The 26,601-nt window shown below is 42.2% G+C and overlaps 2 protein-coding genes across 4 annotated transcripts in view; one reads left to right on the top strand and one right to left on the bottom strand.

Annotated features, from left to right (window-relative positions):
- eefsec (eukaryotic elongation factor, selenocysteine-tRNA-specific) overlaps positions 1 to 3,435 on the bottom strand; it is a 254,466-nt gene extending 251,031 nt beyond the window's left edge. For 2 of the 3 annotated variants that reach the window (XM_078414245.1, XM_078414246.1), the window contains exon 1: positions 3,145 to 3,435. In XM_078414245.1, the coding sequence (XP_078270371.1) occupies positions 3,145 to 3,421 (277 nt within the window). In that variant the 5' untranslated portion in view covers positions 3,422 to 3,435. Of the gene's footprint in view, positions 1 to 942; positions 998 to 3,144 lie in introns of those variants that run through there. The other variant, XM_078414247.1, reaches the window with a different exon arrangement.
- A 1,627-nt stretch (positions 3,436 to 5,062) lies between these two features.
- ruvbl1 (RuvB-like AAA ATPase 1) overlaps positions 5,063 to 26,601 on the top strand; it is a 39,596-nt gene continuing 18,057 nt past the window's right edge. Inside the window, exons 1-7 of the mRNA XM_078414249.1 lie at positions 5,063 to 5,276; positions 6,292 to 6,378; positions 9,610 to 9,742; positions 17,115 to 17,266; positions 18,771 to 18,860; positions 21,213 to 21,362; positions 24,676 to 24,739. Coding sequence (XP_078270375.1) covers positions 5,136 to 5,276; positions 6,292 to 6,378; positions 9,610 to 9,742; positions 17,115 to 17,266; positions 18,771 to 18,860; positions 21,213 to 21,362; positions 24,676 to 24,739 — 817 coding nt within the window. The 5' untranslated portion in view covers positions 5,063 to 5,135. The remainder of the gene's footprint in view (positions 5,277 to 6,291; positions 6,379 to 9,609; positions 9,743 to 17,114; positions 17,267 to 18,770; positions 18,861 to 21,212; positions 21,363 to 24,675; positions 24,740 to 26,601) is intronic.

Here is a 26,601-nt window from a genome sequence, read left to right as displayed (position 1 = left end):
AATCTGTAGCTAGGATGGCAATGGTGGCACAACTGACAGTGCCTGGATGGGGGAGAAGAGTCAAGGAAGAAAGAAGCCAGCTAATGCTCCTACTTCCTCCAGTTGTCCAGCATCTTCTTTTCAAAATCTGAACTTAGGGGTTGCTGTGATGCATCTTCCAGTCACTCATCCTTCCCCACGGGTCGCCACCTTGTCGTGGAAGCTTGCGTCTCTGCCCAAGATCCTGAGAGTTAAACCATATGGAGCTGTGCTCCTGGCAGGGTCACCCGTCGAGGAGGAGGCTCCTGACAAAGCACAGAACACGAAGAAGACTTCAATGGTGGAACAGGCGGGCAGCCAGCTGGTGGAACACCACAACGGCTGAGAAGGCGGAAGAAGACTGCAGTAGGGGGTGACGCACCACCGTGGTGGAGTCCATGCCATTGGATCCAGGTGTGTCTCTGTCATGGACCAGTCTCCACACAAAAGGATTTCACACATGGACACCTACCTACCTGGTGGTCAAGACCCACAGAAAAGACCTACCAGGAGGACAATCATACTCGACTTTGAATGGAGAAGATGATGATGAGTTGCTTGCTCATCGTCCAGTCCCACATTTATAGCATAATCACTTGAACACGATCTTGCACAGCAAGGTCAGACGTATCAAAGCTAAATATAGTAAGCACTGCCTGCTCCTCGTCTCAACTCATCTTCTTGGTCAAGGACTAAAGAATGAATGATCTTCATGCTGTTATACATAGCAGTCTCCACAAAATAGAGCAAGTCAAATAGGGTGTGAGACCAGAGAACTCGTATTACTAATACTATTGATTATTTGCTAGTAATCACATAATATATCATTTAATAATGGACTTAGTACTGCACATTCACAATTAAATTGCCCCTTCTATATCTCAGTCCAATCTCTGAAAGCCAACAATTCAAAATTGGATCTACCTGCAGCGCCACTGTGCAGCCCACTTATTTTCTCCTTCATGGATTATTTCAGCTTCCCATTGAATGCATTTTTGAAATACATGTCAGGACACAGAACTACGTCACTTCAACGTTCACTGCCAATCAAATAGGGCAACTTTTATACACAAAACAACAAATTAATCTGTTTAATTCCAAAATGATTGAAGCATAAGCAACCAGAAACTCAATCTTCAAGAAAATTCATCCTTAAGGGACTGCTAGAGCAGAAGACTGGAATACCATGTTTAATTTCTAGCTATGATAAAAATTACTGCAATTTACCAAATTTTGACATGGACAGTGACAGAAATAAAACAGTTCTCATGGTCAGACTAGCCATTATTTCAATGGATCTTGCATGGGTTCCCTTAATGATTCAATGGATAAATTGTCTTGCTGTACCGAGCCAGACTAATCAATAAGTTTGAGCAAACCACAGTGCTAGAGTAACTCAGCAGGTCAAGCAACACCTGTGGAGGGAACATATAGGTGGCGTTTCAAGTTAGAATCCTTTTTCAGACTCGACCCGAAACATTAAATCAAAGGGAAGGTTTTACAAATAATTATGTCAAAATATGAAAAGAGATTACAAATTCCTAAAGCAAAATTATTAGGACTACTTTAGGGCATCCTATTATTTAAAAAACCCTTGACATCAAAGATCCCATCCAAAGAATCACCAAACTGAGAAACAATAGATCTGAAAGGGTTGACGCTAATTACCAGCATTAATGTAAGGAGTTAAAGCCACGTTATTCCTCCTTTATTATGATGGTTGAGATAGGGTCACAGAATCATACAACATACTATGTGTCGGAAAGAACTGCAGATGCTGGTTTAAATCAAAGGTAGACACAAAATGCTGGAGTAACTCAGCGGGATAGGCAGCATCTCTGGAGAGAAGGAATGGGTGACGTTTTGGGTCGAGACCTACGTTCCTCTTCAGACTTATTTGCCTGTATTTGAGCTGCAGCCTGCTATGCCTTGATGATTCAAGGGCACATTCAGAAAATTCTGAGACGCTGTGATGGTACTTGCCTCCACCACCCTCTCAGACAATGTAATCCAGATCGCAACCACCAAGGTGGAAAAACAAATCCTCCTCCATGCTCCTTAAATCTTACTCCTCACCATTAAACCAATGGCCTCTGGTCACAGAACACATTTGCCATGAGGTAAAGTTTCTTATGTATGCCCTTCATAATTATATACAGCCATCAAGTCCCTTATCTTACTCCACTGGTCCAAGAAAGACATATCAAGTCTATCCAGTCTCTCCTCACAAGTGAGACATTCTATCCCAGCAACATCCTGGTGAATCTGTTCAAGACCTTCTTCAGTCCCTATACTGTGGCAACCAGAATTTGTATCCCAGCTGTGGCCAAACTAATGTTGTATAAAGGAGACAAGAGACAGAGCTGGAATCTTGAGCAAAAAACACAATGTGTAGGAGGACTGTGCTGAGTCAGGCAGCATTTGTGGAGGCAATTTCCATTTCCCCATCACAGATGCCCCCTGACCCCCTGAGTTCATCTAGCACTCTGTGTTTTGATCCAGATGCAAGCAATAGCAAAAGGACACAAAGTGCTAGAGTAACTCAGCGGGTCAGGCAGCATCTCTGGAGAACATGGATGCTGCCTGACTTGCTGAGTTACTCCGGCACTTTGTGTCGTTTGCTGTAAACTAGAATCTGCAGTTCCTTTTTTCTACATCTTCCAGCATTTGCAGTTCCTTGTGCATTCTTATTATGTAGAAACAAAGAACTGCAGATGCTTGTTAATACACAAAGCGATACAAAGTGCTGGAGTACTCAGCATGTCAGGCAACATTTCATGAGAACATGGAAAGGTGACGTTTTATGTCAACTCTTCTTCAGAATTGTCTCTTCCCTCCACAGATGACTGACTTGTGGAGTTCCTACAGCACTGTGTTTTTTGCTCAATATTGCAGCATTCAGCTTCTAGTGTCTCTTTGGACTTTGGGCAATATTATGATTATGGAGCGAAGGCAGGAAAATAGGGTTAGCAAAGAGAGATAGATCAGCCATGGTTGAATGGCGGAGTAGACTTGATGGGCCGGATGGCTTAATTCTGCTCCTATCACTGATGATCACAGCTGAAATGTCAGTTCTGGTTGCCGTATTGTAGGAGGATGCTCCTTATTATCTCTGCCCTGACCTACCTCCGATGATAGTCCTGATGAGCGAGGCATGGCCCGGGCAGTCCACCAGCGTGACCTGCAGCTTGGATTGAGGCGGCAGCCCGAGGTGCGGCGGCGAGGCCAGGCAGAAGCTGGAGAAACCCAGGTCCAAGGTGATGCCCCTCTCCTTGCTTTGCGGGTTCTTGTCGAAGGCCGCCGTGGAGGCCGTGGTGCTCAGAGCCCGGGCCAGCGCGGTCTTGCCGCTGTCAATGTGGCCAAGCACCCCGACGTTGAAGTTCAAAGTGCCCACCGTCTCCATGGTTGCCAAGAAACGGCGATGGGGGAAGGTTCAAACTAACGGAACGCAGGTGGTGCATCCCTTCAAACCTCCCCCGGGATGAAATAGGTTCCGCCACCATCACCTTTCCTTCTTACCAAAAGGAAAAATTCTCAAAAGTGTTTAATTGTCATGTGGACCGACAACAGAACAATCAAAGTCTTACTTGCTGCAGCTTAACACGCCTGTGGATGCTGAGAATCCGTAGAAACTGAGATTCTTAAAATCAGGCCAGCCAGCATCTATAAAACAGTGAGATAAATTAACTTTAGACATAAAGTGCAGGAGAGGGTCAGGCAGCCTCTCTGGATAAAATGGATAGGTCATGTTTCAGGTCGAAAAATTTCTCCAGACTTTAATACTTTTTATAATTTTTAATATTTATACTTAATAAATTATTTTTTTCTGCTTGATGATCATTCATTAACCTCTCAGCATGTGCTACCTCCAACGTATTGCTCCTTCTTGCCCCCTCTGCTTCTTAAAACCTTATTTCTGACGAGAGGATCATCAACCAAAATTATTCATTCTATTTCTCTCTACAATATTCTCCTATTTCAACCTTCTCTGGTTTCCAACATCCATAGAATTTCTTTTAGTTTTGTTGTCTTTTTCAGCTCATTTGCAGAACTTTGGGAGATTTTACCATATTGATATATTTTATCACAATGGGGCTGAATAATTGCTAGCCTTGCCAGAATTACCCAAATCCCATGAACAATAAACAAAAGAATGCATACCTGTGAATTTTAGATTGAGTGGATAAACTATAATTAGTAGGTATCACAAACTGCTGGTCAGGCAGCATCTAGGAGAGAGGGAATGGGTGATGTTTCGGGTCGAGACTATACTATAATTATAATTACTATAATTAGTAATGCATTTTTAAATTCTTAACCCCTTAACATTTAACATATTTATTGAAATAAAACGTAAAGTAAAATTTAGAAGGCTGTGGAGGCTAAGCCAATGGATATTTTAAACGCAGAGATAGCTGGAGTTTAGATTCGTACGGCTGTCAAAGGTTAATGGGAGAAGGCAGGAGAATAGGGTGAGGAGGGAGAGAAAGAGCAGCCATGATTGAATGGCGTAGACTTGATGGGTCGAATGGCCTAATTCTGCTCCTATCACTTGTAAACCACTAATATTAAATGTGCTAACATTCTAAAATTATAAAAATGGCTTTAAAATATAATCACAAAATATTAATTCATAACCATTCAGATTTATATCCCACGTTTAATATTGCTGTAGTGTAGCTGAATTTATTTTGTAATATGCAATTGCTGACATCAATTGATGGAAAACCCAAAGCCTTATTTTTTGCAGACAACTGGTGTCTAATGATTGACACCTAAATAGTCCAATCGCAATCGATAAAGCGTATTCAAGCGGCCAATCATAAGAAGCGAAAGAGGTAATTTCCGTTGTCGAGAAAGCGATGTCCCTCCCTTAACAACGGAGACGGAAGTAGATTGCAGACTAACTTGCTTGTGGCCCTGAGAGTGATTGACAGGGGAAGTGACCATCAGACGGTAGGAACCGTTTGACTGGCCGTGGTGACAGCCAATGGAAAGTGAGATGGGGCGTTGCTTCGTGCCAGCGCGTTAGGTGGCGGTGCAGGGACCCGCCTCACTTAGTTACACGCGCCGTGTGCCGCGAGTAGTAGCGGCAAGAGCCGATCCCCAGCTGCAGCATGAAGATCGAGGAGGTTAAAAGCACCACCAAGACCCAGCGCATCGCTAGTCACACCCATGTGAAGGGGTTGGGGTTAGATGACAGCGGCTTGGCCAAGGCTGTGGCGGCCGGGCTTGTGGGCCAGGAGAACGCCCGAGAGGTGAGAGAGGGGACGCGGGGATAGATAGGCCCGACCTTCACCCCTCTCCCCCTTCCTCCCACTCTCCCTTTTCCCCTCACCCACCCCCCCATTTTCCCCTCACCCCCCCCTTTTCCCCTCACCCCCCTTTTCCCCCTCACCCCCCCTTTTCCCCTCACCCCCCTTTTCCCCTCAACCCCCCTTTTCCCCTCACCCCCCCCTTTTCCCCTCACCCCCCCCCATTTCCCCTCACCCCCCCACTTTTCCCCTCACCCCCCCTTTTTCCCTCACCCCCCCTTTTCCCCTCACTCCCCCTTTTCCCCTCACTCCCCCTTTTCCCCTCACTCCCCCTTTTCCCCTCACTCCCCCTTTTCCCCTCACTCCCCCTTTTCCCCTCACTCCCCCTTTTCCCCTCACTCCCCCTTTTCCCCTCACTCCCCCTTTTCCCCTCACTCCCCCTTTTCCCCTCACCCCCCCTTTTCCCCTCACCCCCCTTTTCCCCTCACCCCCCCTTTTCCCCTCACCCCCCCTTTTCCCCTCACCCACCCTTTTCCCCTCACCCACCCCCTTCCCCCCTCACCCCCACCCTTCCCCTTGCCCCCCACCTCTTCCCCTCGCCCCCCACCTCTTCCCCTCGCCCCCTCCTCCCCCCCCCCTTTCCCCTCGCCCACAATTGGTACTGATGTGCGAAGCCACATGGTTTACATTAATTGTTTCAAAGTTGGTTAGTACATTGCAAATTTCCTAACGTTAGTGACAAAGTGCTGGTGTAACTCAGCGGGTCAGGCAATATCTCTGGAGAAAAAGAATGGGTGACATTTTGGGTTGGGACCCTTCAGGCTGAAAAAGGGGGTGGGGGAGAGTGATGGGCTAGAGGCAAAAAGACCAGGACCACCCCCAACCCACGACTTTCCAAGTACTGTTACCAAGGGGATCTGATAGAAGTATTTAAAATCGTGAAGGAAAAAATTGATTACATTATCAAGTTCTCTCCATTCTGACTATTCTAATACTGACCATCTTTCTTTTTCCATAGGCTTGTGGAATCATAGTGGAGCTGATTAAGAGTAAGAAAATGGCTGGAAGGGCTGTTCTGTTGGCTGGACCTCCGGGAACTGGCAAGGTACAGTAGCCATTTGTTAAAAAAAGGTGGGGGGGGGATCTGGCAAACCTCACGCTGCATGGACTGCAATGTATATGTCTGGATTAGTAGAACACGGGTATAGACGCAGTCCAAAGGCATGACTTCGAGTTCAGATCCCAGTGTGCTCGGCATGGAATTCTGCCTGCATCTACTGCAATTTAAACTCCGCTAATAATTTATAATTCTGAACATAAAACCCCACCTAGTCCAGTTATGTATTGGGGGAGAATTTGAGGAGGGGGATGTGGAAGGAGAGGAATTTGCTAACTTGGCCTGTCCTGTAAGTGATTCCAGACACATATCAAAGTGGTTGACTTTTAACTGCTGAATTAAATTACTTAGCTGGCCATGTAGCTGCAAAATTAGTGCAAAAGAGAATAAAAATGGTGAAGATCTCCCAACATTAACCGTGACTTCACATTTATCTCAATCAAAGTCCTCCAGCGATACCTAGTGACCTAGAGTTTAATTGGGAGAGTTGTTCATTGGACTTTTAAAAAGGTGTTTTTGTTCTCAGAATCACACTTCACAGACATGGTACATGAGTCCATTACAGACCCAAGGTACAAGTTGTTCCATCACTGAGAAGAGCCATCACAAAGGTCTGTAGGAAGGCACACAAAATGCAGAGATAAAGAACTGCAGGTGCTGGTTTATACCAAAGCTAGACACAAAGTGCTGGAGTAACTCAGTGGGTCAAGCAGTATTTCTGGTGAAAAAGGATGGGTGACATTTTGAATTGGGGTCCTTCTTTGGACTGATAGATAAAGTGCTGAAAATATTAAGGGCTTGGCATGTACTCTGGGAACTTGGCTGAACATCATCAAAAGTCGCTTGGCAGAAGCCCTACTGAGTGGTCTGGCAGAGGACATACATACTAGACTGGGCAGGGATGAGCAAACTGTTCCTCATCTCAGCCATTTTACCAGATGCACCTGGCCCTAACAGCTTTGGCTAAAGTGGCCACTGCTCAGCCCTTGCAGGGACAAAATCCCACATTCACACAAATAACACCCTCCAATGTGTCGTGTAGGACTAAAATTGTGCCAAATAGAAAAAATATTCCAAACAGATCAGATATCTCAAAACTGGACGTCCATGAGGCACTGTGGACCAACAGCAACCGCAGAAAAGTATGCCGCCATAATTAGTGACTGAGCGCCCCAACCTATTTTCCATTTTATCATTACATTCAAGCCAGGATATCAATGATGAGTACAGATGCATGCTGGTCCCTGACATACCCACCATGGAAGATATCTAACGAAAGCACTGCTTGAGGGCGTGCAGCGTAGGTTTACTAGGTTAATTCCCGGAATGGCGGGACTGTCATATGTTGAAAGACTGGAGAGACTAGGCTTGTATACATACACTGGCATTTAGAAGGATGAGAGGGGATCTTATCAAAACGTGTAAGATTATTAAGGGGTTGGACACGGTAGAGGCAGGAAACATGTTCCCAATGTTGGGGGAGTTCAGAACCAGGGACCACAGTTTAAGAATAAGGGGTAGGCCATTTAGAACGGAGATGAGGAAAAACTTTTTCAGTCAGAGAGTTGTGAATCTGAAATTCTCTGCCTCAGAAGGCAGTCGAGGCCAATTCTCTGAATGCATTCAAGAGAGAGCTAGATAGAGCTCTTAAGGATAGCGGAGTCAGGGGGTATGGGGAGAAGGCAAGATCGGGGTACTGATTGAGAATGATCAACCATGATCACATTGAATGGTGGTGCTAGCTCGAATGGCCTACTCCTGCACCTATTGTCTTAAGAAGGCAGCTAACATCACAAAGACCCATTATCACCCTGACTCGTGTTGTGACTAAAGGAAGATGGTACAAAACCCTGAGAACATTGACCACCAGGTTCAAGAACTCTCTTCTCACCTGTCCTGCTCTTGAACCACTGCACAACCCTACCTCAGCACCAAACTACTATGGACTTTGTGTGGGTTGCATTGTGTACTTTGGCTTGCACTACTGTGGTCTGATTACCTTGGTCAACTGATATTTTTTCTGTTTATAGTATTGTATACTTGTTGTTAATGTGCCTGTAAAGCTGCAGTAAGAAATAATTTAATTGTTCTGGTGCACATGACAATTAAACAATCTTGAAACTCGATTGAAACATGAAGCCAAGGCGCAGGATTGCATGAATAGATGACGCCAAATGCACAATTAAAGGATCAAACCAAAGCTCTAGGTTTTCTCATACCTAGTCCTGAATAGTGGTGAACGATTAACCAGTAAATGGGAGGACATAAGTCCAAAATCATTCCCATCCTCGCGTGGTGGGGCCCAGCAGGCTTAAAAAGTTAATTAATGATGGTATTCAACCTGATGTGCAAGTCAAGTTCCTTCTGACTGTCCCCAACATCACATAAAATGTTGTTGTGACAATTTAATTTAGTTGTTTAGAGATACAGCATGAAAACAAGCCCTGCAGCCGACTTGAGTCCATACTGACCATCGATCACCCGTTCACACTAGTTCTACACTCGGGGCATTTTTTAGAGGCCAATTAACCTACAAACCTGCACGTCCTTGAGATATGGGAAGAAACTGGAGCATGCAGAGGAAACCCACATGGTCACGTTCTCCCTGTGACTGCATGGATTTCCTCCGGGTGCTCTGGTTAATCAGATAACATAGAACTAATGTAAACAGTGATCGATGGTTGGCGTAGACTTGGAGCAAAGGGCCTATTTCCATGTGGTATCTCAATCAAATTAATCTGTCTGTGTGGAGTGGACATTCTCCCTGTGACGGCATAGATTTCCTCCTACATCCCAAAGATGTGTGCGTTTGTAAATTAATTGGCCTCTATAACATTTCCTCTAATGTGTAGAAAGTGGGATAATGTAGAACTAGTGTGAACAGGTGATCAGTGGTCAGCATGGACTCGAGCAGGCTGAAGGGTTTGTTTCCATGCTGTATCTAACAGGGAGAACGTGAAAACTGCACACAGCCAGCGCCCAATGTCAGAATCTAACCCGGATCTCTGGTGTTGTGTGGCAACAGCTCTATCAGCTGCGCCACTGTTTCCATGCTGTATCTTTCAAGTCAATTCCATAATTGCACCCACTTCTAACTTTACTAACCAACGTGTCCTGCCAATTTGCTGCATTATTTTGAGCAAATTGTACTCGGCTATCTTCTCCCTTCAATACTGAATGGGTGCAATCACTGAATATTCTTTCTCTTCCTTTTTGCAGACTGCTTTGGCTCTGGCCATTGCACAGGAGCTGGGTAACAAAGTACCATTCTGTCCCATGGTGGGAAGTGAAGTCTATTCGACTGAAATCAAGAAAACCGAAGTCCTTATGGAGAACTTCAGGAGAGCAATTGGTGAGTAGTAGATTTTAAAGCTTTGGTGAGTGGTAGGTTTTAAATTTACGTTTTAATTTATAGCTAACCACCAGAAAGCTTTTTTTGTGCAGCATTTAAAATATATCTAGATGTGCACTGGCATCACCAAGGCAGAAGGCTGCAGACCAAGTGCTAGTAACTAGGAGAAGTGTAGACTGGTACTTGATTATTGGCATGGACATGATGGGCTGAATGGTTTGTTTCTGCGCTGCTGGAATCGACTACTGTGAACAAATGTTTGTTTTTAGAATTTTTTTTAACAGAAAACTGAGTAATTTAGAATGGAACCCTTTCTTGGACCCATTGAATCAATGAAATGATCACACTGTGTTATTAGATGGAATGTTTTGTAAAGTAAGTGGTGAAATGCTCCATTTTATACTGTGAATTCTGCACCGAGTAGCAAATCACTAGATGTCAAATTAAACTCTAGTGTAACTGAACTTTAGAAGCTATTTTAAATAGGTTATTCAACCCTACCTGCCAGTGGCTGCTGATATTTTGTTAATCTAGTTTAGTCTACATACGAGTAAAGGTGAACAGGGAGCTGTTATCTCTTGTATTGTACTAAATTGAAAGATACAGCATGGAAACAGGCCCTTTAGCCCACCTTAGGAAAAAAAAACTGCAGATGCTGGTATAAATCGAAGGAAGGCACAAAATGCTGGAGTAACTCAGCGGGTCAGGCAGCGTCTCGGGAGAGAAGGAATGGGTGACGTTTTGGGTCCAGACCCTTCAGACTGATGTCTGGGAGGCGGGACAAAGGAAGGATATAGGTGGAGACAGGAAGACAGTGGGAGATCTGGGAAGGGGGAGGGGAAGTGGGACAGAGGAACTATCTAAAGTTGGAGAAGTCAATGTTCATACCACCACAATCTTCAGACTTTAGCCCACTGGGTCCACGTCAGCCGTCGATCACCCATTCACACTAGTTCTATGTTATCCCACTTACTTATCCACTCCCTGCACAGCAGGGGCCAGTTACAGGCAGCCAGTTAACCTCCAAACCCGCACGTCCTCGGGATGTGGGGGGAAACCGAACCACCTGGAGGAATACCCATGCAGTCTCAGGGAGAACATGTAAACCCCACACAGACGAGCTCTGGATAGAACCTGGGTCTCTGGTGCTGTGAGGATGCAGCTCTACCAGCTGCACTGCTGTGCGTTCTCTAATTTGACAAATAGATGAATGACAGTAAGCTGGTTACTTTCAATGAAGGAATTCTTTTCTGCGGTTGTACAGAGTATTAATAAATAAAGGTCAAAGCTGAGAACTGTCAAATCAGGAATATTGCAATAGTTCAAATAAATAAGGCTGGTCGTATTTAAAATTGTACTAAACGCCACAATATTGGGCAAGTTTAAACCGGACTAACACAAAATTATAGCAAAACATTAAGCTGTATTTTGTGATGAACTTGATTTCGTTAACCACCTAATGTGAACATTTCTTTACTGGAGATAATAATGCATTCAATGTAGTGTGGAAAGAGAGGGCTGAGGAAAATTGTGGTTCTAAATGTGATTTAGGCTCACATCCATGTGAACAGAGTCTGTATCTACAATAAGACACAAAATGATGGAGTAACTCATCGGGTCAGGTAGCACCCCTGGAGAATTTGGATGGGTGACATTTCAGTCCGAAGTAGAGTCCCAAACCGAAACGTCACCTATTCATGTTTTCCAGGGATGCTGCCTGATCAGCTAAGTTACTCCAGCACTTTTGTATCTTTCCTTGGTAAATCAGCATCTGCAGTTCCTTGTTTCTGTATCTATATACTAAAACTCTCGTTTGTTTGTTCCTGAACTACAGCCAAAATGGTACACGATGCTAATGGAAGAAGTTTCATTGAAATTTGTGTTATATTTGGTGCTAATGGAAGAAGTTTCATTGAAATTGGTGTTATATTTTTTAAGTTATTCACATTTTAAAGTTTAAATCTATCTCCTGGGGAGGGAGGATAAGGAGGGTTGAGGGGGATGGAATGGGGAGGGGCGGGGAAGGGGGGAGGAGGAGGGGGGGAAGTGAGGGTGCTGCACCAATGCAGGAGAGGTTAGGGGCTAATGGGTCCACTTGGACTAGTCTACGATAAACTGGGCATATGAATGAAACAACTGAAGAGGAATGGGAAGCATTCAAAATATCATGTTTGACAAAGGACAGTAAATACGTTTAAGGTGTGTGTAAGCTCGACTCGCCAAAAAACAGCCTTCAATGAACAAAGAGATGAGCAATGATATAAAATTAAGTAAACCACATAAACGCTGAAAAAAGCTGATCTTGGCGAGTGTAAGGTACAGGAAAAGGTGATAAACAAAGCTACAATTTCTCTGCATTATCAAAAGATGCTCTTTTCCCTAACAGTACCATAGCTCCTGGTTTGGTGATCTGTGTTAATTTGACTGCATTGAACTTGTGAATCAAGTTGGTTTATATCAATCAGAAACAAGAATCCAACATGAACACAGAATACCCAACTGCTATTTACCATTCCCTCCCTCCACCCCCATTTGCATTTACGAGCTTCATCAACATCATTCTTTCAGATCTGAAGAAGTGTCTCGACTTCTCTATTTCTCCAGAGATGCTGCCTGACCCGCTGATTTACTGCAATGCTTTGTGTCTATCTTTGGTATTAACCAGCATCTGCAGTTTTTTGTTTCTCATTCTCTTTCAGGTTTTGTTCCTTATTTTTCAGTTTCTTATCCATTTTCCAGGTTTTACTCTGAATCTTACAGACCTTCTGTATTTAATTCATACTTTCTCACAGGGAACTTCAATCAGTGTCCCTTTTTGAATTCGAGATACACCGTGTCACAAAGCCTGCCGCCCTTGGCATGCATTGTTACTACTTCTAAGGTATCAAGGAAGTTGTTCAGGAAGGCCTTTCCCCTTTAGAATTCCGTTGATTTAGAATCGAAGAATCATTGCCTTGTCTATTTGTTTCCCAAATGTTCATACAATGTAGAAGGAGCCATTTAAACCCATTGCATTTTTTTTGTGCTAGCTCTCAGAACAATTCCATTACCCCATTAAATTTCCCTGTAACTTACACTACCCACCTCCCCATCAACTTCCTCCAGATTGTACCACTCACTCAGCAGAGGCAATTTATAGTGGTCATTAACCTACTAACCTGCACATCCTGGGAAGTGGGAGATAACTGGTGGTCTCGGGGAAAGTGTACAAACAGCAAAGGTCAGGATTGAACCTGGGTCGCAGCTCTACCAGCTGTGCTGCTCTGTAGCCCTACTTCTGCTTTGCATCCTGTTGGGGTTGTTTCCACAACAATGACTGATGACTCAGGATATGTATCCCAATGAAGGAATTGTCATTCCTCTCTCATCCGACATTCACGTCACCAGCTCAGCGACCTTACAGTTACATAGGTGGAGAGTATACTCCTTAAATAATTCATTTAACATAGAAAGAAAGTACATCTGACGTGCCTGTCCCTCACTTTTGTCACTCCTGAACATGGGCACCTTGGTAGCATCTATAATTATTAAAGTCTCTAATTATTTCCCCAATGTCCTTGCCATTATTTCATAAATATACAGTGGCACAGCTGCTAGAGCAGCTGCCTCGCAGCACCAGAGACACAGGTTCAATTCTGACCTCGAGTGCTGTCTGTGTGAAGTTTGCCCGTTCTCCCTGTGACCGGGTGGGTGCTCTGGTTTCCTCCCACATCCCAAAGACTGTAGGTTAATTGACTTCTGTGAATTGCCCCCAATATGTAGGGAATGGGTGCAAAAGTGAGATAACATTAGAACTAGTGTGAACGGGTGGACTGAAGGGCATGTTCCATGCTGTATATTTCAATCAATCACTGTTCCCCACTCTTTTGCAGTGCAAATGAGGTAAATGCCACTACCCTTCCGGAGTTATTTTGGGATCAGTTTGGTACTGACATTTTATTTAGTTAAACAAAAATCAATATTAATTTGGTTGCCTTTGTGTAGTGAGGGAATGTTGTTTATATCTTGGTTCTGAAATCAAGATCTTGACTGTAGTGATTTTAGTTGCATAACTATATTGTGTTTCTGTGCAATATGTATCATAAGATATTTGTGCACAATGTTGTCTAAAGAGGTTGCTTCTTAGTCATCTCAACAAAATTTTGACCCATTGATTCTGAGAAAAATAAAGCTACTGGTCATGCCTGCCTTTTATGTAGCTGTCAAATTAAAAACTTGCAGAGAAATAAAAGGAGAGAAGCCCACAATATTTCCTTGAAGTGATGACGTGCCCTGTCATGGGTTTTAGTAATTCAAGCTTGTAGATGAAACTGTTGTCAGCATTGTTGTCAGTTTGAGAGATAAAGGCAGTGGAGTTAAATCACTTGTACAGCCAGCCTCTTTGATGGGTCAGTGCATACTCTGAATGTCAGGATGGGAGAACTTTGTGAACAAATAACTGGCCTGTTGAAAGATTGCGATGTTTCAGCAGAGCATCTCTCCGCTGCTTTCAACTTCCATCCACCTGGTTCGGACTAAATCCAGCTATTGAGAGACTCTTCCATTTTTATCCAGAGATGAGCTTAATGTTAAAAAATGATTATGCAGTGTAGTTGCCATGAAATCGACGTCTTAAAAATGTCGATAATCAAATAATGACTTTTTCAAGATTCTCTTGCTCTGAATTTATTTTGCTACACAATTCTACCCTGAAGATAACAACCCCCCCCCCCCCCCCCAATATTGAAGCAAGGTACATTGTAATCAGTATATCATCTGAATTATCATTCATAAAGTGGCCAGAGGGGATGTCAGTAGTAGACACGAGCAAATGCAGATGCTGAAAACTTGCGTAGAAGTGCTGGAGCAACCCAGCGGGTCAGGCAGCATCGCTGGAGAACACGTATAGGTGACATTTCAGGTCGGGAACCCTTCTTCAGACTAAAAGTCAAGAGGATACAATGCCATGGATGGACCAACATTAAAAAAAATTACCATGCATTCCTCCGACAATCAGTATTAAATGCTGATTCAGAATGATTTGCTACTGTTTTCCTTTTCATTGATTATCTCAGCTGCTTCCCTCTTCCGTTAACCGCACAGAGTGGGATTGAACCAGAAATATTCTCGTCCATGTTGCTACACACCCAGTTTGAAAGCTGAGTGTATTTCTATGTGCAATGATGTAGGGACTTCGTCACTACTCTTAATTTCTACTGAAGGCATTGCAAACAATCATTCCAAAAAGGTATTACTGCTTTATTGCTTCTGCCTGTGTTTTGAATCCACATTAGAATACAAATTTGAAATAGATAATCATTTGTAATATCTCTGATATTCATTACTATTTCTTCCCCTGCATCTAATGCTTGGGGGATGAATTTCCTTGGGTCCCCTGCCAGTCTCCTACAGTCGCTGGTATGAATTTGGTAGCTGGAATTGGAAATCAACCAACATTGGAGTATACTGAGGCATGTAGTGAAATTTGATTTTCCTCTTGGTTTTGTAAGAGCAGCTTTCCTGAAATATTAATACTGCGTTGAGCACTCCCCACTTCTGCCTCACAAGAAAGCAGTCTTGAAGCAAGATATGAAGTACATGACCCATCAGATACCTTGTCTGGCTAAATTACAGCATGGAGAAATGCATGGATCCCAAATAAGCATTAAATATTTTTGGTTCAATCTTTTTATTTATGTTTGGGGTCACCCACTTTGCATGTCAAGCAAATAATGAATTATGTAATAGCATTGGACATTTTTAGGAAGAGTACTACTGGCACAACACTCGGAAAGGAATAATGTGGTTGTCTTTTTCAGAAACTGTATTGATTCACTTATTAGTCAACACATTCACTCAACACAGATCCCCAAAGATCAAACCTCTGCTTTGTTTAGCCTAACTCTATACTAAATCAGTGGCTTTGACAAACTAAGTCTTTTTAGGTTTAGTTAATTTACCAATCCATTTGCAGTCAAGCTTCTCCAAATAATCCTGTCAGTCTTCATTTGGAGTTGTGTCTTTCTTGAGTGGAAGTTAAGTTGATTTAGTAACAGCACATTAGAAACAGATGAGCTGTTTTTATATCTGTGCCAATGAAATGTTTTCAGTAAAAGGCACTAAGTGCTGGAGTAACTCAACAGGTCAGGCAGCAACTCTGGAGAATATTGATAGGTGACGTTCAGTCTGAAGAAGAGTCCTGTCCCAAAATATCACCTATCCATGTTTGCCAGAGATGCTGCTTGACCCAAAGAGTTATTCTAACACTTTGAGTCTTTTTTTGTAAACCAGCATCTGCAGTTCCTTGTATCTAAATGTTTTTAGTGCCTGGCCCTAAAGTGTAAATCCTACATAGCTTAGAAAATATGCAATTCTGGAGGCCCATATCTGCACTGGTCAAAAAAAGAATGGTTCTTTCAAATCCCATCTTCCAACATTAGGTCATGGTTCTTCAAATGTATTCTTCAAATTATTTTTTGGGCTCCATACCTGAGGAAGGGTGTGCTGATGCTGGAGAGGATCCAGGTTTACGAGAATGATCCCAGGAATGATTGGGTTAACATGGGATGAGTGTTTGATGATACTGGACCTGTACTGGTTGGAATTTAGAAGAATGAGGGGGATCTTGTTGAAACTTAGCAAATAGTGAAAGACCTGGATAGAGTGGATGTGGAGAGGATGTTTCCACTAGTGGGAGAGTCTAGGACCAGAGGCCATAGCCTCAGAATAAAAGGATGTACCTTTAGAAAGATGAGGAGGATTTCTTTTTAGTCAGGGTGGTGAACCTGTGGAATTCATTGCCACAGACAGCTGTGGAAGCCAAATCAATGGATATTGTTGCGGTGATTGAAAGATTCTTGATTAGTACGAATGTCAGGAGTTATGAGGAGAAGGCAGGAGAATGGGGTTGAGAGGGAAATTTAGATCAGTCGTGATTGGATGGCAGAGTAGACTTGATGGGCTGAATGGCCTAATTCAGCTTCTGAAATGTATGTCGAGGAACTCGGATGTGATGGTTTCTGCCTTTACCATCTTTTCCAACAGTGAATCCCAAAATCTTGCCAGTGTCTGGGTGAAAGCCAATTTTCCACAACTCCCCACTAATCCTACACTTCAACTGTATGTAGCCAGATGCAACTACCATGTAAGGTGACCAAATTTGCCAAGCAAGGTAAAAGAAATGAATCTTCAGCTCCAACTTTGGGAAATCCAGACAGATGCTATATTAATGCCAGATGGGGTGGCTGCTGTCAGAATTGCAGAGGCACCTTTGAAGTGAAAGCACCATAATTATGTGAAACATTTGCAAAGGCATCTATTTTCTCGTTTGCTTCACCCACCCAACGTGTTTGTGATTTATTGGCTGCACTAAATGTTTCTAATGTTTTTTCAGGCCTGAGGATTAAAGAGACAAAGGAAGTTTATGAAGGAGAGGTCACAGAACTGACCCCTTGTGAGACTGAAAATCCCATGGGTGGTTATGGAAAGACGGTCAGCCACGTTATCATTGGGTTGAAGACAGCAAAGGGCACTAAACAACTGAAGGTAAGGAAAATTGTTCCTAATTATGTTGATATTCCTGCTCTTTTGGCGAGAGGTAAAATCACGCCAGGAAGATGTCATGCAACTCTCTCCAACTCTGAATCTATTACTGATCTGAGTTGAATCCACGAGAGATCACTGAATAATGCCCTTTGAGTGATGGCACCACACTATTTGATAGCCATTACAAAATGTTATTCTGTCTGGCCTTCAGTATGGATTTTTGTCTTTCCAAACGTGGAATCAGTCTGCTGTTATCGAGTGGTGCAAAATAGAAACAGGCCTTTCGGCCCACTGTGTCCATGCCAGCCTTTGGTTATCTACACTAATCCTGTACGTGCAGATGTGCCAATAAATTAAGAGTAGGCCACAGTGTTTATTAAATGCAAGGCTACGGGTTTATAGTTTCAAGGTAAAACAGTAGAAACAAAGAATTAGAAATACTGATTAATGCACAAAACAACACAATGCTGTCAGGCACATGGGATGTTCTCCAGGGATGCTGCTTTACCCTCTGAGTTACTCCAGCACCGTATGTCATTTTTAGGTAAAACAGTTGTGCTTTTTTTTCCAAATGTCCAAGTAAATCCTAATAACCCAAACAAAATGTAAATTATTTGGGCATCGTAAATCAGTAGCTTTTTGATTATAAGCAGATTAAATTATAAAATATGATCTCTAAATTCTTATTGTTCAGTTTTAAAGAAGTCTCAAAAATTAATCACATGCATCTTGCATAACAGATGTTAAAGATACCTTTAGTGATTTTTTGTTGTTGTTGCTAGACCAACATATCATTCCCAGCTTGGTGTTGGCATATAGCATGCAAGGCAAAGAATCAAATTGTTCTGGATGTGGCAGGCACACATTTGCAATACTTACCAAAAAAAAGTAGGCAGATCTCAATTAAAATAAATATTTGTCCTTGTTGTCAAAGTAGTCTTTGATTCCCTTTATCCTATTTTCATACCTTACACTTCCTAATCTATGTATCTCCCTCTCCCCAGACATCAGTCTGAAGAAGGGTCTTGACTCGAAACGTCACCCATTCCTTTTCTCCAGAGATGCTGCCTGTCCCGCAGAGTTACTCCAGCATTTTGTGTCTATCTCTGTTTTGGGTGTTGATTTTCAAACGTGGAATGGAGGGATATGAATCATGTGCTGACATATGAGATTAGAATATTTTGGCATCGAGTTTGGCGCAGACATTGTGGGCCGAAGGTGCTGTTCCTGTGCTGTATTTTTCTAAATCTCTATAGATTTAAACTACCCTTTTTATATTAAATGGAATTACCACGTATAGTATATATCTTTTGCATTGAATGGAATTAACATGTATAATAAGCACACCTTTTTGAATGAGTGCAATGTCCAGAAGTTTAAAACTTTCAAATTTGGACAAATTTGGTTTCCTGGTAGTTGTTTGCATGTGCATTTAAGTACAATAAGTATTTGTGCATGTTTTGGTTTTAGTCTTCAAAAACACATGTCATGTGGTGCATTTCAGCTTGATCCCAGTATCTATGAGAGTCTACAAAAAGAGCGCGTTGAAGTTGGAGATGTGATTTATATTGAAGCAAACAGCGGAGCTGTGAAGGTAACTTAAAAAACAACAAACGGGTCAAATTGTTGACTGACGATCTAGTACATTTTTTAACAATTTACAGGTTGATCTTTGACTTCAAGATTGCATAACGTGCCTCTTCTCTCCTTATCTCCCAGCCTTTTGTCTTCTGTCTCTGGCCTTTGTCTACCCATCTGCCTCTGCCCCCCCCCCCCCCCTTTATCTGTATCCACCTGTCATTTGCCAGGCTCTGTCTTGCCCCCATTCTCTTCTAGCTTTCTCCCCCACTACAATCAGTCTGAAGAAGGGTCTGAACATCACATATCCATTTTCTCCAGCAATGCTGCCTGACCTGCTGAGTTACTCCAGCACTTTGTGTATTTTTATTTTTATGATCCTGTTTAAGCTTGCCTCTGGGTGGTTTATTATGGGAAAGAGAACTCCAACTTTTGAATTTTAAAACAATGTTGAAAGGAGTGAGGTTGGGTCTTGACAAAAGATCGGAGAAATTAGAAGATGAAAGCTGCAAGGAATTTGATTTAAAAGGTGCATCGAAGCACAGTGTGTCTATGAATGTTTAATGAAACTGACATGCAAAGAAGTCTACCCACGGAATTTTGAGGGCAGTTATGTTCAATTCCAAGCAAAATAAATGGAATGTATTACTTTTCTGGAGGATAGTAAATGCCAAAATAGAATGAGAACTAAGCATGTCAAAAACAGCTGTACTTCGCTTCTAAATCTGTGCAAAATGAAGTTTTCCTGTTGGATGACTCTATTTGCATCTAAATGTGTATATAAACTATTAGGTTCGGGCACCTGAACAATGATTAGTATGATTCTAATTTTGTTCAGCTGCTTGAACCGTGTACAGTTTACAGCCATGTCTTTCCTGGGCTGTCGATCTGTAATAATGGCCTGAGAGGGATGAGATGATGATCTTGATATGCTAAATATTCCAACAATAAATTTGCTTTATTCCAAACAAAAACAACTCATGATGGTGTAGTTGTAATGGAATGGATAAGCTGAAATGTCAGTTTCAATTTCTGATTAGTATTGATATTGATAAAAGATTACTGGGGATTCTGAATTTAGTCTTGTGCCCCAGGGAAGAACAAGTTACACTTTAGAGTCTCTAGACTTCAGAGATACAGCATGGACACAGACTCTTCGGCCCACCGGGTCCGTGCCGACCAGCGATCTCTCGTACACTAGCATTACCCTACGCACCAGGAATAATTTACAATTTTACAGAAGCAGATTAACCCACAAACCTGTACTTCTCGAGTGTGGGAGAGAAACTGGAGCATCGGGAATAAACCCACGTGGTCACAGGGAGAATGTACAAACTCCGTACACACAGTACCCGTAGTCAGGATCAAACCCGGGTTTCACACTGTAAGGAACCAACTGTACTGCTGTGCCACCGTGCTGCCCCAAAGCAACAGTTGGCCAGGTTCCTTGCCCTTAATCTATGTGCGATGATATTTCGATGCACAAGTTTGAATTTATGGAGTACAGCTGAAGAAGAAATTGTGCTTGGCTACAATCTCAACACAATAGTCTACCAGTGTAGAAATACTGGAGGAACTCGGCGGGTCAGGCAGCATCCGTGGAAGGAATGCACAGACGACATTTTGAGTCAGAATGATGGCTCTATTCCCTCCACAGATGCTGCCTGACCTGCTGAGTTCCTCCTGCACTTTGTTTTTTGCTCGAGATTTCAGAATTCACAGCCTCATGTTTTCAGTCTACCAGTGTACTCTATGAATTTAAAATGTGAAAATTGTTCACTAAGTGGTTGCCCATGTAAGTGGAGCTTATATTTCAGTGGCCACAGTGCCTTTGGGAGACAAAAAAGGGAGAAAATTGGCAAAAAGAAATGTAATTACTTTGTTGCATTTTTAATCTATTCATTACTTGAGCAATGGGTTCTGTACCTCTCGGGCAAAAGAACTTTAAATGATTAAAAAATTTGTTCTGCATTTTATCAGAACAAGTTATCACATGCTGGGCCGTCCAACTACAAAGTGATTTTAACATGTTCACTGAACTGTAGTTAATGTTATCTGTTGCATCAAGTCCTTGAGTAAGAATAGCAAATTTAGAGGTAGTATAATCTAAGGAGGAGAATAAGGCCAATTTGTTGGGAAGCTAAGTGGTTTTGGCATGGATAGGGGCGGGCAGGTGGGCTGGCTCTGCTTGCCAAAAATGAGGGAGCCATTGCAATGTGTCGACAAAAGTCTGTCAATGTCATAATTGTGCGCCAGGGGCCTTCCCCAGCTCCATTGCCTTTGAATCTTGTTTGGCAAGTAAGCTGACAGTGCACCTGTTTATTTATCCTCTTTCCCCCCCCCCCCCCCCAAATCCCGGACATCACAGAGACAAGGCAGGTGTGATACCTATGCCACGGAATTTGACCTTGAAGCTGAAGAGTATGTCCCGCTGCCAAAGGGCGATGTCCACAAGAAGAAAGAGATCATACAGGACGTGACACTGCATGATCTCGATGTTGCGAATGCAAGGCCACAGGTAATAAACGTAGCATTATTCAGCTGCCATCTCAGTCACTTGACATGAAAATATTGGGGGAGAGAGGTGCTTCAATGTGTAATCTAAAAATGTTTATGTTGATAAACTCAATGTGATAGTTTCAAATCCGCAGTATTTGGAGCTTGCGTATGCTAGTATCACCGTGCCTTTGAAAAGGGCTGAAATATTTTATTGCAGATAGTGGATTTTCTTTTGAATTTTGCTCGGCTTGTTTTGTTGGCAAATTAACTATTCTCTTGGTGCCAGCAAGAATCCACACTCCTGTTAATAAGGTTAGTCAGTTTCTGGTAATGGTGGATGATAGAGATTTGCTGGCAGGAGTTCTGAAGATCTCTCTATCGTTCTTTATATAGTGCCTGATGAGATCATTATGTTCACCTGAATAGGCAAAGAGGATCTAAATTTAACATCCCATGTAGAAAAATACTGCCAATAAGGCAAAAAATCATGTGTGTCAGGGTATGTTTGTTCTGGTCACCCCATTAAAGGAAGCATGTGGAGGCTTTGGAGAGGATGCAGAAGTGGTTTAGAGGGTACTAGCTTTAAGGAGAGCTTGGACAAATGTGGATTGTTTTCTCTGGAGCATCAGAGGTGAGGGGAGACCTGAAAGCAGCACAGTATATAAACGAATGAGACGCATAGATAGGATAGACAGTCATTACTTTTTTTCCCCAGAGTGGAAATGCCAAAGATTAGAGGTTTGAGAGAGAAAGTTTAAAAAAGATGTGCAGGACAAGTTTTTATAGAATGGAACATGCTCCACGTTTGAGTGCTCATGGTCCAGAGGTTCCCAGGGAGTGGGAACTGCTTTACGTCCTCATCGTCCACCCTGGGTAGTTCTACGGAACTGGCAAAATTTGCAGCAAAGCGTCAACTTGGTACTCTGAAGCACCAATTGCCACTTTTGATTGTTGTGGTTGATATACGAAAGAAGAGGTTCCCAGGAGTTGCTGGCGATGCTGCACTTGGAGAAAGGTTTGAGCACATCCTTATCTCCTCCACCTGATAATTTTCACCCATCTCAGAATAGAGTGTCCGTTTTGGTAGACTGATATCGGGTATTCAAATGACTTGGCCTGCCCAACATATCTAAGTATAATTAGGCAAAGTAGTCGTTATGTTGCTAACATCAGAACTGGAAAGCTTTCAATTTCTTAAAGGATGATAATTAGAGTGATACCATTCAATATTTTGCACTATGCTGGATAACTTTCCCTCGTCCAGTTAATAAATTAACATATATAAAGTTCATTCATTTCTTTGCCGTTGCCAGGTTGTATTTATTCCTGGTTGGTTGCTTTGTTTTTTTTTGTGTTCCAGAACTTATTCATAGTGTAAAGCTATGTAGACTTTAGAGATACAGCATGGGAACAGGCCCCATGGCCTACTGAGTTCACACCGATCAGCGATTACCCCATACATTAGCACCATCCTAACACACTGGGGACAATTTACAGAAGCCAATTAACCTACAAACCAATAAATTTTGGCGTGTGGGAAGAAACCAGAGCACCCGGAGCCTATGCGGTCACGGGGAGAACGTACAAACTCCGCACAGACAGCACCCGTAGTCGGGATCGGACCCAGGTCTCTGGTGTTGTAAGGCAGCAGCTCTACCACTATGCTGCCCTAAAATGTATTTACAGCTGTTTGACTTTATGATCTATAGAGTGCTGCTCGTTACCAATGAATATCTGTTGTAACTTGCTGAAATTAATTTGGTCTTGCTCATCTGATTTGGAATTGATTTACGAGGTGACTGAATTGTTCCCTTCCTGAGCCACGGGATTCAAATATCACAAACTAGTAAGTGTTGAGAACTGTCTGCATTTCTAAAAACTGAACCAGTGTTGAGATGTATAAGTTTGCTTCTTGTTAATGGGCTTTGCCCTTCACACCCATCTTTCAGTGTTTTTGAGCTTGTACTCTCCATGTGCATCAATATTCCTGCTACTTCTCAGAGGTGCCAAGTCTTCTATTTTGGCATCCACACTAGAACTCTCATCCAATCAACTTGTAAACTTGGATGTGTACCATTGGACATCATTTCCTTGCTTGCCTGTGCAGAGTTCCCAGACAACGTCAACAGAAATACTGATTACTTTATTTTCCCCCATTCATCACAGTATGATTAAAGAGGACCTGCACTAAATCAAATCCAGTTTTCCAAAAGTGGTATGGTTAAGATTAGGCAACTATGCAGCTGACAATATAAATCCTGATGTGCGGGACTCTTTGTTCTTTGCTCCCCATGCCAGGATGAATAGTTTCTAGAATTAACGTACTGCCTGCTATGACAAAAATAGGAAGATGATGTTGCTTTACAGTTCTCTCAATAACCATCAACAGTCTTTGAACCTACAGTATTTTCAAATAGCCTTTCCTGATCATGTTTCCATTTCCTGAGGCTAATTGTGCTGTGGATAAGGCATTTGGCATTTTCACAAAAACGAGTGCTCTGTCCTGATTGACTTTATCTTGGCATCTTCCTCCCACAACCCCTTGCCCCTGGATTTTTTGCTGAAAATACTGGCTCTTGTTGGTGTTTGCTTTGTGTCCTGGTAGCATTCCAATTCCTCAACTAAGTAACCCATCTTCATGACAGTACCTTGGAAAATTTCTGTGATGTAGAATTGTATACACCTGTTCAAGGTGTTTCTCATTAATACTTGAAAGGAATATCAGACAACGTATCTTAAGTATATATGTCTAAAACAAATTCAGTTATCTTTTTAAATTTCTGATTTCGAGTTATTGAATATTGTCTTTTAATTTCTGTAATGTTGCATATGGCAAATGAAATTCCTCGTTTGTTGCAAAACATACTTGGCTAATAAAGTATGGTTATGATTATTATGATTATATAATGTGAGAGACATAGATAGGGTAGACAATCGAATTCTTTCTCAGGGTGAAAATCTCCAACACTAAAGGGCATAGCTATCAGGTGAGAGGGGCAATGTTTAATGGATATGTGTGGGAGCAGGTGTTTTTACACAGATAGTGGTGGGGTCCTAGAGTGCATTACCAGGGGTGGAGGTGGAGGCAGATACGATAGTGGCATTTAAGAGTCTTTTGTATAGCACATGGAAGTGGAGGGATATGTATCACATGCAGGCAGATGAGATCACTTCAGCCAGGCATCCTTTTCGGCACAAACAATGTGAGCCTATTCCTGTGCTATACTGTTCCATGCCTACTAAGGTGTGTCACAGACACCGGCTTAGACTTGGGTAAAGTAGACCGTTTAACCAGCTGAATTGACTTCCGTTCTTAATTTCTGTTGATCCAGGGTGGCCAAGATATCCTGTCCATGATGGGTCAGCTCATGAAACCAAAGAAGACGGAAATCACAGGTATGTAATACGACAAACGTTGAGCACTTGCGAATGTGGTTCTCCTGAGAATCTAAGCTCTCTGTTTCTTTGATAACACAGTCCTTCCAGCTTTACAGCTTCACAATTAAGGGCAAGCAATCCTTCGTGACTCCCAGTAGATTCTGATGTAAACTGGTTTCCCTTGAATTATATTTTCCACATTTTAAGGGGAAATTGGAAAACCTATTAAATCTAAAGACCTTTATCCTTGGCAATAATCTGTATATTAACACTACAGAGCCAGTGTGCCTTCAGATTTGCTCCCTTGAGTCTCCTAATGCACTGATACAGAAATGTACCCATCTGAAGCAAAATATAAGGAGAAATTCTGAGTTTGTCAAAACCAAGTGATTTAGCAGTGATTGTACTTAAATGTGCTGTTAGGGAATTAAAAGCGCATTCACCATGTATTCACTTTAAACATGAATAAGAGCTAATATCATGTAGATAAATAGCAGTGAGCAAGGAAAGGCCATTTTGTTCACCAAAGCTTATCATCTAATATTTTGAATGGCTTTTTAAAATCTTTGAGTTTTTTTTAGTTTACTGAATAGATTATTTCCAAACCTTTAACTTGCTTTCAGTAAATAATTTAATATTAATATATCAATTTAAAAAAATACTTTGCACTAATTTAAATTTGTGCCCTACTGGGCTGACTGACTTTGAAGTAATATTAGAATCATGGGTTCCAGCACAAAAGGAAATCACTCATCCCATTGCGCCTGAGGCAGTGTTCACACTTCAGCTGAAGCAATTTACTCTAATCCCTTTTCCGTGTCTCCTTTTATCCTTGTCCTTTTCAAATACTTATCTAATTCCCTTTTAGAGATTTTATAGTTTTCGCTCCAGTAACCACTTGTGGTAAAATATTCAGTAATCCAAAAAAGCGTGGCACAGTGTATAGTTGCTGCTTCACAGCACCAGAGACCTGGGTTTGATCCTGGCTACAGGTGGTCTCTGTGCAGACGTTCTCCCTGTGACCGTGTGGGTTTTTAACTGGGTGCTCCGGTTTCCTTCCACATTCCAAAGATGTACAGGTTTGTAGGTTAATTGACTTTGGTAAAGATTGTAAATTGTCCCTAGTGTGTAGGATATTCGGTGGGCTGAAGGGCCTGTTTCCGTGCTATATCTCTAAACTAAAGGAGGAGCATGTGTGTGTGTTCCTTCCAGCTTCCCCCTTAATCTAGTATCTTTAGACCATGTCCTGAACCTTCAACATCTCCTACCCGCTCCGTCTATGTTTTGTAATGTTTGTTCTTCTAATCTTTCCTCTGAAGCTATCGCTTTGCATTTTGGGCCTGGTTTGGTCTCTAAGTATCTCCTTTCATTTCTGCTTTTGTTGCCACTCAAATGATGTCTGATGCTGATTAATGTATTCTCCCCATAATAAAGTCTTACCATGACCTCTCTGGCCCACACTCCACCATTCTGGTATCTAAGGAACAAACTGTTTGCTTTTTTAACTTGCTTCTGCATATTTTCGCAGTGTGGAAAGTGACAAATCTAGTGTTGCTCCCAGATTTCTCTTTACGGGGTCTGTTCTCGTAATGGTATGCCATATTGATTAATTACACAGCATGTCAAAATTTTACATTTGTTGTTACCAGACATAATTTGTTATTTGACTGCCCATTAAATTACTAACCTGAATCTTTCTGCAAATAATTAATTAATCTCTGTACCTGCAGCTTGTCCGCCAAATTTAACGAGCCCTTGGTTTGATTTTTGTCTTTGTCCAAGAAATAAAAGCGCCTCTAAACATCAATGGGATTAGCAATTTTCTTCACAAAAAGCTATTATTGTATATACTGCCTTGGATTTTCATTGAATGTATGATT

This window comes from Rhinoraja longicauda, chromosome 17 (genome assembly GCF_053455715.1).
Source record: "Rhinoraja longicauda isolate Sanriku21f chromosome 17, sRhiLon1.1, whole genome shotgun sequence".
NCBI lineage: Eukaryota > Metazoa > Chordata > Chondrichthyes > Rajiformes > Arhynchobatidae > Rhinoraja > Rhinoraja longicauda.
This window is presented reverse-complemented; position numbering and strand designations above follow the sequence as displayed.